Source organism: Branchiostoma belcheri, unplaced genomic scaffold (genome assembly GCF_001625305.1).
Source record: "Branchiostoma belcheri isolate BF01 breed outbred unplaced genomic scaffold, Haploidv18h27 scaffold222, whole genome shotgun sequence".
Taxonomy (NCBI): domain Eukaryota; kingdom Metazoa; phylum Chordata; class Leptocardii; order Amphioxiformes; family Branchiostomatidae; genus Branchiostoma; species Branchiostoma belcheri.
In genome coordinates this window covers 66,802-80,968 of record NW_017803736.1, presented here as the reverse complement: position 1 = coordinate 80,968, position 14,167 = coordinate 66,802, and the positions used below count along the sequence as shown (strand labels likewise).

The 14,167-nt window shown below is 40.6% G+C and overlaps 1 protein-coding gene across 1 annotated transcript; it reads right to left on the bottom strand.

Annotated features, from left to right (window-relative positions):
• Positions 1 to 2,089: 2,089 nt before the first annotated feature.
• LOC109470386 lies at positions 2,090 to 3,818 on the bottom strand. Its single transcript, XM_019769324.1, has 3 exons — positions 3,561 to 3,818; positions 2,836 to 3,186; positions 2,090 to 2,381 (listed from the first exon to the last, which is right to left on the bottom strand). Exons 1-3 carry the CDS (start codon positions 3,816 to 3,818, stop codon positions 2,220 to 2,222), a joined length of 771 nt encoding a protein of 256 aa, XP_019624883.1. The 3' UTR covers positions 2,090 to 2,219.
• Between the last annotated feature and the right edge of the window lie 10,349 nt (positions 3,819 to 14,167).

The following is a 14,167-nucleotide window of genomic DNA, read 5'->3' as shown; positions in this document are numbered from 1 at the left end:
CACGCAAAGACACAACACACAGACACGCAAAGACACACAACACACAGACACGCAAAGACACACACAACACACAGACACACACAACACACAGACACACGCACACAAAAGTATATGTTACCTTTGCCACAAAGGCTGCTGCTTCCTGGTCTACAGGCTGAAATCCAGACATGTCTGGAAGATTCTCCCCACACAATGCTGACACAATGGCAGGGTGAAGACAGCTGGGTGTCGGCCCCAGATGTACGACTGACATGGCCATTGCTTTACCTGCTGTCTCGAAGTCCCCATTTACAATAGCAATGGGGGAACTGATTGGCAAGTAGCCACGTGGGCTATGCTCAAAAAGCCCACGTGTTTCAAAGATGCCCTTTAGGGCCATCCGGAACATTTCGTTTTTGGGCCCGCCAAAGTCTAATGTGTCTTCCTCGCCAATGAATTTAACTTTGACCATTTTAGAGGCATCAAAGTTTTTATTTGTCAATTTGTCTTTCAGTGCCCGCCACACATTGTCCCTACGGACAACATAGGTTTTGTGGTCTGTTGGGTTGAAATTTTTGGTGTTCAGACTAGAGATGATTGCTTTCAGTCTCTGCTGCTTTTCACTGGAAAAAAACAACACTTTTTAAGACATGCCCATGGAATTAGCAAGAGCCAAATAAAATATGATCAATTTACTAAAGGAAGAAAAAGAAGGAGGAAATATGGAGAACGAAGGAGAATGAGCCCAAGCGCGCAGAAATAAAACCAAGACGACATGGGAATGTACTACAAGACAATTTAAGACTTAGAGCAACAATCTCACAAGAAGGACAAACCTTCCGACCATGAACATAACCACCCACCAGTACTGGGTGTGGTAACAAACCTCATGTACCGGTCTCTTTTCCTTGTGTTAACTTGCAATCCATTTTACTAAAGGAAGAAGGAGCAAATATCAGGTCAATAGTCCAATGTACAGAAAATGACGGTTGCTGTGCATTGTTTGCAGTGTGAGACCAGTGTGCTGAGAGAGTTCGTGGAAGCACACGCGGGGTAAATTACAGCCATCCTCTGCGAGAAATAAAAACACGACGAGATGGGAATGTACTTTTGAAAGCAATTTAACAGTTATTCCGCCTTACGTCCATGAATGTTAGACATCTAGGCAATGGGATACACAAGAAAACTTGTTACTCAGGCAACTGGATAGATTTTAAAAGTATAAATCGTTTTTTTTTAATCTATCAAGTTTCTTGAGTAACACTTTTCTTGTGTGTTCAGCCTGTGGCCAGTAGATATGTAGGGTAACACTTTTGTGACGTGTTCGCTGTTTACAACCTCACACCGACTGTTGATCACTAATTAAAGTTACTGAGATACGATCAAGTGTAATATTGACTTCCTGGGTTCACCATAGGATGAGTATCCTGCAGGGTCCATGAACTTACAACCCATATGCCGCGACATACCTCTTATACTGCTTGATTATCTCCTCCATATTCAATACTAGTATGCCAACATCTTTAAGTGTATTCTAATACTATGGTAATAGTCTGTTTATGTCTGCCTATTACATTATCCACTTTGTATAGAGGTTTGTCAGTATAATGTTCAGTGGTTATACATTTTTTTCACTCATTTGCCAGCATCTGTATATAGTTATAGTTGCATTCTGCCTACATTTATAGACTATAGTACTTGTATTATAATAGTCTACTTGTATTATAATAGTCTACTTGTATTATAATAGTCTTATTATTACTGATTGTTAGTTATGAAATCCACTTTGTGTACGAATTTACTACTGTTCACTGCTTATTACTAGTAGAAAATAAAGCAGAAACATGATTTAATGCTGTATTGATTCTTCCACATCTTTATTGAATGAATGAGGGACAACCATTATTGTACATGTGACAACAAAACATGGTCAGATACAGTTAATGGATACAAGATAAGACTAGTAGCTATCATTACATAAATTTAACTTGTGCTCGCTTCTCGGTTAAGATAAAGAACAGATGCTAGTATGTTTCATGGTATATTTACAGAGTTGAAAAATCAAGATAAGACTAGTAGCTATCATTACATAAATTAAACTTGTGCTCGCTTTTCGGTTAAAGTAAAGATAAAAGAACAGATGAACAGATGCTAGTGTGTTTCATGGTATATTTACAGAGTTGAAAAATCTAAATCGCAATCATGGTATATTTACAGACTGGAAAAATCTAAATCGCACTTTACATTCCGGGCATTGTGTTCTGTGCCAGACCGTTCCTGTCATACGTCTGTCTGTAAAACTGGACCTTGATCTGCCCCTTCCTGCTGTTGTAGTTCATCTCAAATGGCCTGGTCTCATTCGCGATGACCACACTTTTCCCCCTGTAGTGGCTGACAGTCTCCTGTGGGCAACATAGGCAAAATTCAAATAACATGACAATTTTGCAATGAATAACGATAATTTCGGTTCAGTTCATACACAAAACTAAATCAATACAAGTATTACATTTTTGCTATGAATAACGATAGTTTCATTTTGGTCCATACATTGCAACTTGACAAATTAAGTTTTAGCAACATGGTATAGTATCATGGAGCTATAATACTGTCCAATAAGAGGTAGGATAGGAATACATGTATTAGTAATGAGTTTGAGTTTATTTGAGTTTTTAATGAAATATGATCTTTCTCTGGTTTGAACAGATTGGAACAATCTTCCCATCGTACATCAAACATTTCCACTGTTCACTCATTAACAAAGTACACCAACAACAGCAGCTTTAGTTTTGATTGTGTTCAAATACCTATGTAGCTACTAGTATAATTACAACTGTATTTAAGTATAAGAATACCCACATCACTGGGGGTCCGCTCCCGGTCATAGTGCAGCTTGACCAGGTAGTTGCGTCCATCTGTCCTGGCCCCATGGAGAATGTTCCTCAGGACACGGATGTCTGTCACCTTCACGTCCACGCGCCCGTACATGCCGCTCTTCCCCGGGTTCTTCACGCTGACCTGGGCGCCGTACTTCTTCATGAGCAGCATCAGGTACGAGAAGGTGGTCGGGGGGATTGTGTCCTCGAACTCCGCGAGACCCGTGCCGTAGTTGCGTCGGAGTCGTGACGCCACATCCCCGCCGAGTTTGGAGAGGTGAAAGTCCACCAGCGGGCCGTTCACCTGCAGTGCGTTTCCCACCAAGTCTTCGATCTAAAAAACAAAACAAAGACGTCGTTAGTCGCGCATTCGATCCACAAAGGAAAATGACCGACGCCATTTAAAAAATGGATCGAACTACTTCGTACGTGGGGGTAACTTTATCGGATTTTCGACACAAACTATATAGGTACAGTTAGAAAGTTAAAGATTACAGTATATTACGGTCTTACAATGTGTAGTGAATCAAGTTCTTCATGAACAAGATGAATTTAGTTGAAATTGAATTCAAACAAAGTTGAAAATGACTCAGATTTACATCCCCCTCCCCTATTATAGACAATGGAGTGGCTTCCACGCTTTGCTTATGGTGCGGTTCGAAAACTCCATCAAGTTTACAACTCATGTAAACATAGTAAGTTTCTTACTTTCGTGTCCATCCCTTCCATGCCATAGTTTGGCTTGTAGGACGGGGGAAGTCCGTCCCGAAGCCAGCGGCGAAACAGCGGCGTGAAGTACAGTTTGACCGCCGTGGAGGTAGGCCGCCAGAAACGGCCGGTGTGCCCGGGATCCCTGGCTGTCTGGTACCCCCTAGTTCTCGGGATCAAGGGACGATCTGGACCGGGAATGACGACGTCCTTTAGTCCTGGCGCCGACGGGACCGTTTTCCCTTTGTCTTTGGGCATTTTAGAAGAGATAAGAAACTGAAATACGCGATCGCGGAAGGGAAATAAAACGGTGCAGTCCACCCGGCGTCGTAGCCTGAATACGGTAAATGGCTTGCAAAAGCAACACACGCCGATGATTTTCAAGGTGTGAAGTTGAAGACAATTATAGGTGGAGCGAAGTACGCATATCAAAAGAACTGAAAGACAATGGGGCCTGGGGAAAGCGGCCATTTCAATCGAAAATTCCCGCCAAGAAAAACTGGGACTCTAGTGGGAGCAAAACAGTTCACACGTACCCTCCCACTCGAAAAGAACCAATCAACGATTGTTGTCAATGGAAACGAGTCTGATTGACGTCGGTTTCTCATCAATATGTATGTTTTTGAAATGGGCAAAAATCAGCTCAATTTGACCGCTGTGTATCGACCTGAATCTTTTCCCCCATGAGTTTCCGTGTTGGAAAATCAACCAGATAGACGTACTTGGGGTCAACAAGTTTGGAGGCCTTCTGGGTGGGGGCGTACTGCCCACCACCACGGTAGTCGAAAAACTTGATCTTGGCCTCACCCTCGAAGGCCTTTACAATCCTCACAAAGTGCCCCTCCTTGTAGGCCACAGCCACCCACTAGCCTTCCTGGAGGGGCTTGGGTGGGTAGGTCCCGACGGCCTTTGTATTATTCAGGATTCTTATTTTAAATATACATGGACAAAAAGATGAAGTACTCACATCCAATTCCTTCTCTTTCTCAAACTCTGCAATCTTTGGAGAAAGCAGGATGCGGTTCCGTTAACCTTTAGATAACATAACAACATTTTATTACTACATTGTATGTTTTCACGCCCTGAGATAATGGTGTTAGACACTCTGAACATAAAATTGGTTATTTCATTTGATATAACCAATTCTTTTCAAAATCAAATGTGCAGTATGTTGGCGCCGCGCCCCCAGCATGCCCCATGGCATTCTTTAATAATGTTTATTTAAAAGTCCATCTATACAGACATACAATTTAGTGTTTGCATATTAAAACATAAGCAAAAGGTGACCCTACCTGGCTGCAGCCAGAAGATGAGCTTGGCTGTGTACAGTGTACATTTTTCTACCATATCTTTAGATTTGAGCAAGACTCCCTTTTGTCTAATGAATCCACGTTAACGTTAACATTCACAACCTCTCCGGCAGGAACATTACTAATGTCTTGCAAAGTAACAGATCTGATTACCTCAAACTCAACATCACTTGTGCCTTCTTACACACCTCTTATATGAGGTATGGAGGTGTATGGAAGGTATATCCCCTGGAAACGCGCTATGACAGGGCTGTGAAACAGGTGTATGTAACCAGCTTTTATTTATGTCTTCCTTTCCAATTATTCTTGGAAATTATTCTTTGACATCATCATATTACATCTCAAGGGGATTTACCTTAAGAAAATTACGTACAATGTTCAAAAACCTAGTTTATTGAATTTGTTTTCCATCATGCAGTACAATTTTCACAATAATCTTCATTCGAATTTCGTCTTTCTGTCGCAGCCATATATATATATATATATATATCTAAATATCATTGGCACAAGTAATGTTATAAGCAGATTGCATCTAAATTCGCACTTTTTAGCATTGCTACAATTCAAGTCAGCATGCTGACCACTTCTTTGAGACAATGCCACCCAAGGAGCTATTCCTATTTTGGCCTCCGGCCAGCTGTTTTCAAAAGCTTTCTTGTTTGACATGTAATCGACAGCAACAGGCCCCGACAAGCTCCCATCTAACGTGTATATACAGCATGACATGGACACAACAGTGTTAGCAAGACAGCTGGGTCCTCAGTGGTCAAGGCAGTATTGCGTGTAGAACGCCATTCTTTGTTGTGTAGCCGGCCTCATATATCTACACGAGGAGGAGGCTTAAGGTACAGTTAACTGAAATGAAGCAGAGATGGCAAGACCATAATTCAGTCTCAACAGTTACTTGTATTCAGAATAAATACCGCTATTCTCACTTTCTGGTCAGGGAACCATAATTCAACAAACTTAAACAACTTTTAACAGTACCTTATTACAGTTAACAACTTGTTATATAGACCAAGGTGAAAGATTTTCTCTGCAAAAGTGTGTTACACAGAACTAGAAATAATGTGGAGAATTCTTGAAGATTTTTACAGCTGGATGCCAACCCAAACCCCTTTTAGGGCCTAGGGGGAAATACAATCAACTTTACAGAACATTATTTCTAGTTTTAACAACTTGTATACTAGCAGAACAAAACACTTTTGTGACCAAGTTCAAATGTTTTCTTTATATAGTAGTGTACTACACAAGACAAAATGTTCATACTACAAAAGGTTTCAAGTGCACAAACTTTTCTTGAAAATGTTCAAGTACACAACAAACTTTTAAACCATCTTTACAAAATTTGTATCCTCCCCCAACCCCAAAATTATATTAAAATCAGTGACTTATCAGACATTTTGAATCCTCCAGCCAAATTTGACATTTACATGCAAATGAAAATCTCTGCTAAAGAAGGCCCCCCTTCAAATTTATTTATTATGCAAACTCATCACCTATCTCGTGGACAGTACACAACCATAATTCTCAACTTTACAGTACATTATTTTGAGTTCTAACAACTTGTTATAAAGTACCAGTATAAACCAGTTTTGACCAAGGTCAAGTTCAAAGGTTTTCTCAGCCAAAGTGTACTACGTACACAACCATAAGTCTCAACTAACTGTGTTGTTATCATTGTATTGTTTCTGCATTTTTATTGTACCCAGATCTACCTGAAAAACAGGTCAAATGACCTGAGTGTATCTTCTGGTTAAATAAATAAACTGAAACTGAAACTAAACAGTACAATATTTTTAGTTCTAAAAATTTTTTTATATACATCCAGTACACCATTTTTGACCAAGGTCTCTCAGCAAAAGTGTACTACAAAGAACTCGAAACAATGCAGAGAATTATGGTTTTAACAACTTGTTGCATACCAGCAGTGGAAAACAGTTTTTGACAAAGTTAAAAGGGTTTTTTTTTCAGAAGTGTAATACACAACCATAATTCTCAACACTACACAACCAAAATTCACAACGTAACAGTACATTTATTTCAAGTTCTAGCAACTTGTTATATACTACCTGTACAACTACCGCATACAACCAGTACTCCTGCGTACTGTAGTAAGTGCAGTCTCTTTACAATCACTTCATAGTGATGTGAGACAATGCTTGATAAGTACTTTTGTTGACAGACTATGCTTGTCAGCTCAAACCCACGTCCAAACCTGGGCACCAGTCCTCATGCCGATGGTCAAACCAACTGGCTAAAAGGTTAAGACCCCAGCATGGTCAGTTGGTAGCACCAATAAACCCCCACTGTGCAAGTACAGAATGTTTCAAGTACACAACAAGAAACATTTGAAGTCTTTTCATTTGTATCCTCCCCCCAACCCCAAAGTTATATAAAATCAGTGACCCATCATTTGATAACATTAAGTTCAAGTAGTAAATTTCCCTACAATTGTAAATTGCTATCTCAAATTATGAATCCTCCAGCCAGACATTATGCTAATAAAAATCTCTGCTAAAGCAGCCCCCCCCCCTCCTTTGAAATTTTAGGTTATTATGCAAACTCATTTATTTAAAGAGTCCCTCCATTGCTCTTTGGTTTCCCCATCGATGGACAGTACCAGTGACCTTTGACTTGTGAATGTCCAGTTTCAGCACAGAGAGCAGATGTATCTGAATCCCTTTCGCTTTCTTTTGGCAGGAGGTTCTCTCTGCAATCGTTCCAAGTCATCTATTGCTGCCTTGCGACTACGCCACTCTCTTTTGTAAGCAGCTGAGGACTTACTCTGAGACCACAGTGGTGGATACAGTGCTGGTGGTGTGCTAAAGGGAATCAGAGGTGATGCAAAAGGAGCAGTGGGTAGAGCAATGTTGTAATTTGGCAGTCCAACAGAAAATGATACCTCATCAGGGGAGCGGCAAGACTGTCTTGGTCGCTTCTCATGCTGACCCTCCATGTTCTCTGGTTCATTGAAAACCAACAGGTCGTGTCCATGTGTGAGGGATGTCATCAAAGGCTGCCTGGCTGTGGTAACCGATTCGGGAAGTGCTGTCCCCTGCAGTAGTTGTATCCTGTCGTGGCGTTTCTGACGCTCGTGGAGCCTACAGGACAGATGAACAGAGGAAATAGAATAAGCTCAGGATGTGAATTTATCTACTCGGTTGGGTTAAGGCAGCCTATGGCATACTATGAGTAGTATTTCATACATATGCCTGTAACTTTTGATAGCTTGGTCGCACCACAACTAAACTTCACACAGTTCTAGTAGTACTTGAAACACATTGAATAAATGTTATTTTGTTTTTACTACTTCTGGATTTTTGGGTTAAAAATCAACATTTTGGTTAAAAAAAAGCTTTTTACTTCATGGCTTTACGCGCAAGCGGTAACAACACCTTTCATCATGATATTTTACAAGTAGAAAGCCAACCCCCTATTTATTATTTTTGTCCGAGGCTATTTTGTTTTGAATGAAAGTTACATTGTTTTTTTGGGCCAAAAACGACAGAAACAGCTATTTTTCTGTCATTTTTCGTTAAAAAATCGCCACAGTTAAAAAATATCGACTTATATGCAAAATAGCCTCGGACAATTTTGATTAAAAAGTGATAATACGTAGACATGGATTACTCTAAAGATCAATTATGCTGTTTTCAGCTGCGCGTAAAGCCGTTTAAGTCATATTCCGTGAATGAAATGCGTAACAACGCGGGTTTACAGGGGAAACATACAAATGACCGCCGGTAACCCCGAATTCGAACACGCGTTCTATTCGAATGACGTCATATCGAACATGATTCTGGTTCGAAACATGTTTGTGGCAATCGTGCAGACACACGCCCGAACTCGAACATGAATATCAGCCTAGGCCGCCTTAACCCAACCGAGTATTTCTTACCTATTTTTGAAGAAGCAGAGAAATGAGCCCAAATATTCTGTGTATAGGGCAAATTTGGGCTGCAGCTTATGTCAATGTAATAATATATAATTTTAATGCATAGCAGATTATCCGTTGATACTGACGTTATGTTCGGCACGGTCCTGTGTACTGCTGTCTTGTGCACAGCACACAAATGTCAGCTCCTCCCACTTCTCAGATTCAGGCACTGGTATGCACTTGTGGTGGTACCAGCAGTGACACTTGTGGTGGTACCAGCAGTGGCACTTGTGGTGGTACCAGCAGTGGCACTTATGGTGGTACCAGCAGTGGCACTGGCTGCACTGAATCATGGCTAGGTGTTCCTTCTGTTTTACCCAGCAACCCATGGTGAGGTTAGCTGCACATAAGTCAGCCGCTTGCACACCAGGGAGCATGGGTTGGTGGGACTTGCTGCTGTCTTGTTCCCCGCCCTGTACATAAAAAGTACAATGAAAATGACTTTCAGATGTAAACAGTGAGGTGACACAATTTTGTAAAAGTTAAGTTTTTGCTCTGTTGCAAAATTAACGTGCTTAAAATGCAATGGTCCATGATTGTGTTGTTAATGCTATTCATGTCTGAGCTTCATACTGTTGTTTGCCCAGTATGCTTTACAACAGGAGATATCATTTCATCAAAACTCACCACTTGACTTGACTAATCCCACAAAGTGGTTTAGTTGAGTGCTCATCTTCACCAGCATGAGGGGTAATTCGCCCTTACGCTCTGGCTCCTGGTACCCGCACGGGGCCATAGGGCGGCTGTGGTATCATCCATGGATGGGTCTTCACAGAACAGGGTGATCGTATCTGCAGTGAAGCCAGCCAAGAATGACAGCTGTACAAGTCCTGATGATATCAAACAACAGAAGATGTTATACAGATTCTTGTTCCTTTACATTTTCTTCAAGGATCCAGGGCTCGAAATACCCAGGTGCAATGTACCAAATTGCTTAACTTGGTATGGCAACGGTGACTGACGTGGATGTAGCTATGTACCGATGGCCAGTCCTTGTTCAGAAAGTAGGAAAGTCTGAACAGTTTGGCTAGGTGCTCCGGAAGGTACAGCGTCAACACACGTGTTTACGGTGGTATAACAGCTGGCTCACGGTCACGTCCAGTCATCTGGACATCTCTGATCGTCACACCGTCATGCCCTTATGTGTAACAGAAAGACAAGTGGGCGCATCGTTAATCCGTTCGTGCTGGAGGCTTGAGTGAAGAATCCTTAGACAGGATGTAAGTAGGTCAGTCCTTCATGGTCAATGTCTTTTGTCCAGCTGTGTCGTGGCGGTGGAGCGGCATTTGGTCTCCATTGATAATGTCTACGTCTTTGACCTTTAAGTGTCTTCTAAAAGAAAAGTCTGACGCGAATAATGTATGAACTGTATGATTAGATCCTTCCCAACATTTTCTGGCACGGCAGAACGCTTTTTCAGATGAGAGAAAGGCGGAATTCCTCTTATTAACCCCGAATCCACTTGTCACTGAACTTGACTCTTTATTCCTCAGCAGGATGTGGGTTGAGATATAGTTCCCATAGTGTTAGTATAGTTGCGCTTACACTAAATTCATGACAAAGACCTTCTTTCAAGCTATCCCTCTTATTTACGGGATTGATACCGCTGTTGTTGCAAGAGTTTGGATCTTGATTTTGTTGAGCAAAAGACTTCCGAATTCCATCTTTAATGGCCTGCAGCCTAGATGACACCGCTGCCTCCTTTCTTGCTCGAAACGAATTATATATATTTGGAGTTATTGTGAGTTGCATATAGGATATTTTGTCCGATTTAACTCACATTAATTAGGTGGATGTTTTTTTTTTACCATTTTCGCATGCGCGAAAATGGTAACTCAGACGAGATTGAGATTGGGTGCATGGATGGATCAACGGTTCCACCCTTCAACGGCCATGCAGACATGCTAAGTCACCGCATGTCGCTAGATGTCGTTGTTGCGACGGCCATGCAGACATGCTGAGTTGCCGCATGTCGCTAGATGTCGTTGTTGCGAGTGCACTTTTTACCATTTATGCCTTGGACGTTTGTATACTTTCCATTATGGTTGCTAATTTCAAAATCATAGTTCTATTAATGTTGCATAACAAAGCTGCTGACAAAACAAACTTAATTTGTCTTGAACAATAACTTGATTTTATTATTTGCCAAAAATGTTGATAAAGACATGTCTATAGACATGTCTATCACAGTAATCAAGGATTTTGATAAACTGCATAAATTATGTCAATGAGCATTAGCAGTGTGGATTAGTCTAGATGTTCAGATTTCCATTAGCCGGCAGTCCAGAGGGTCACACGTCCGACCAATCAAGGCGCTGCAGGCAAAGCTTATTAAAAGCCTCCTTTTCAGGCGTTCCCGGATCGGTGTTTTTGTGTGTGTGTGTGTTGGGGGGGGGGTGTATTTTCTGACCAAACGTAGATCGCACGCAATAGAAGCTCCGGCCTACATAGCTGTCCGTGGAACTATTGATATTACCTGGGTGCCTAACTTTCACCAACATGTCTTTTGTATTTTAGGAAATTAATTAATTAATGAGTGAGTGTTTAATTAACTTAAAATAGGTATTGCATTGTTTGGCAAGGTATTTTCCATTGACAATTTTTAATGGATCAGGTTGATCAAATGATATAATGTAAACAATTATATATGATTAGTAAAAGATGACTTTTGAAGTTCTCTTCGAGTATTATTTTAGGGTTGAATCAGGGTCAACGCGAAAAAAATCATGATCCGGTGATCGACATCATTGCCCCCCCGCACACTTCATGTATTCAGTGTTCTAAATACCCGTCTTCAGTCTGCAATTTGCAGATAGATTTTCAAGATTTCAGGATAAAATTAACACAATCTGCAATTTGAAGAATGAAAAAAAAACTATGGTTCTCACAACTTCATATTCCCTTTGTTTGACCCGCCCGGCGCCCAAATCCCGCTGCGATTCAAGCCGCGGCGGCTTCCCGAGCCATGTAAATAAACCTAGTCCTGACGCCACAGCCTCCGATTTCCACCGAGCCAGCCCCGAGCGCATGCCGACAGCGAGGGATGTGGCTCAGATTTCCGACGATTTCCTTATTTAGATCATTCGGAAGACTTCGGGTAGCAAACAAAATGGCCGCCATGCACATGATTTTATACTAGTAGCTTCGCTTCTCAACCGAAATGAGGAAGTTTAACCTCATTTGCAGACTTTAGCGGCCATGGAGTTGATTTGGGGAAGTGCTGAGACGCGATTTCGCTACGGCATATGGGATTTTGCCGCGGAGGGAGTTACGTACGCCGGCAAAAACTTGCTTCAGCGATCGGCTCCAGAAAATTTATCTTTATGCTGCCGCTCAAGTCTTCGAAGGTGGTTTAACGAAGTTTATATAAATAATAAAGCCACTTTGCGTAGATCGATCTCCGTTTTCTTGCGATGGTATGAAAATTCAAGTACAGTATATTTTCAAAACGTTTGATATTTCTTTGTTCGTTGCCACATGTTGTTTATTTATCTTATTGTCATGTACAGTTACCAGCGTGAGTCTGAGTCGAGCCATTGTTCTTATGTGGCCGTTAGCACATGTTGTTTAAACAGACAGCAACATTGAAGAAAAGAACCGAGTTAACAGACATCGGCACGTTCCTTGATGTCAGGTTTCCCGCCGTATTTAAATAAGAAATGTGTGGGCCCGCGGCGTTTTGAAAAGACGCGACGCGCTTTGGAAAGACCCCGCGCCGTGGCTCATTCAAATTCGCTACATTTTTTGCTAAGTTTAATGTCTTCACCCACGATTTTTGACCGTCAATGTTGACGGTAAGGACTTAAATTTTTATCGTCCGACGGGAAAAAATACCGTCAATTGACGGTAAAACGGGCGCTGGCTAAAGCCCTGGTTGAATGTCACGAGGTTTGTAAACTTAGATGTTGGGGACAAAGCCATAGAAGAGATTTTGAATAAAATTATATATATATATATTAACGTTACTTATAATTTAAGTTAAAATGTACTTTTGTGTCTCATTTTTTTATTCTGTTAAAAAGACTCTTAAAAGAGAGAAAACAGGTTATAAACTGTTATATACTTGATTTTTGTAATGTTTTAAACTTAAAGAGTTGAAATATAGAAGTGCATGTTCTCTCATTATATACAATGTTGATGAGAACTAGAACCATTTATATAACTAAGGTAAATTGAAATGCTAGGATGGGGAAAATGTTCGTAAAAACTGTAAGCCTGTAAGCGGCGAAAATGGTCAGCTTTTGCAGAAGCACTTGTTTTGGTTGTTATCGCATTTATGATTTAAATCTATTTGTCCAATTATACTGGTATATTTTGTACGGTAATTTTTTTATTTGTTAATGTATTTGAAGCCATAAAAACGCAATTTGAAGCCATAAAAATATAATAATATATATTAACGTCAAGAAATTTCCTCGAAATTTTTGCCTCTACGACGGAATTTATTTTTTGTTCCAGTTCCGTTCGCATTGAAGTACGTATTGCTTTATCAATCACACTTGAGCTCATCATTTTCCTTACAGAGTTTTTGATTTTTCTCATGAATTCGCTTTGATCGCTTCAATCTCTGTAAAGATGCATGCATGGTTGGAATCTTCTTTCTTGCAAAAGATCCATCTCTAACTTCTTTCTTTTGTTGAAGTAGTTTTACTTCTGACTTCAACTTGTTCAGTTATTCCTTGAGATTTTGCCATCCGTTCTTCAAACATTACCTGCCCATTTTGAAGGTTGGCCACCTTTTTTAATTGTCTTTTGATGAGACGTAGAACCACTAGTTAATAGTTTCTTTCTAGGACTTCTCCTACATGGTCTCTCCCATACATGAGTCGTCATTTTGCTTTCTTTCGAGGCGTCCATTAGTAAGTCTCAGCGCTGTCTGTACACTCAGGACTGGGCACATCAGCCGGTCTTAACTTGAAAAGTGCAACTTTTAGCATTTCAAAGGGCATGTCCATACATGTCAATTCTCTCACAACGCCTTGAGTGAAATCCTTTGTTTCCAAGGCTGCTAATTCGCCCCTTTCCACCATTTCTTTTATTATACCAAGGCGAAGACATATTTTCCCTGGCCAAACGGTTTTATCTAAAAATGACAAAAAATACTAGTATCAGCCAAAAAATAATTTACCTTGAACATTCTGCAACAAACACAGCATTCACATGTTAACGACTTTGTGCTCATGCAAAAGAGAACATCAAACCAAAGCAAATTGTTCACTATGTAATTGTAACAAACAATAGCACTAGACCTAAAACGTTCATTTATAGGATAAAGTCGGCGTTTTTGTTTCCAATATACAATGTAGGGTCGGAAAAAATTGTTAAAACCAAAACAGGGGAAAACAACATTATACAAA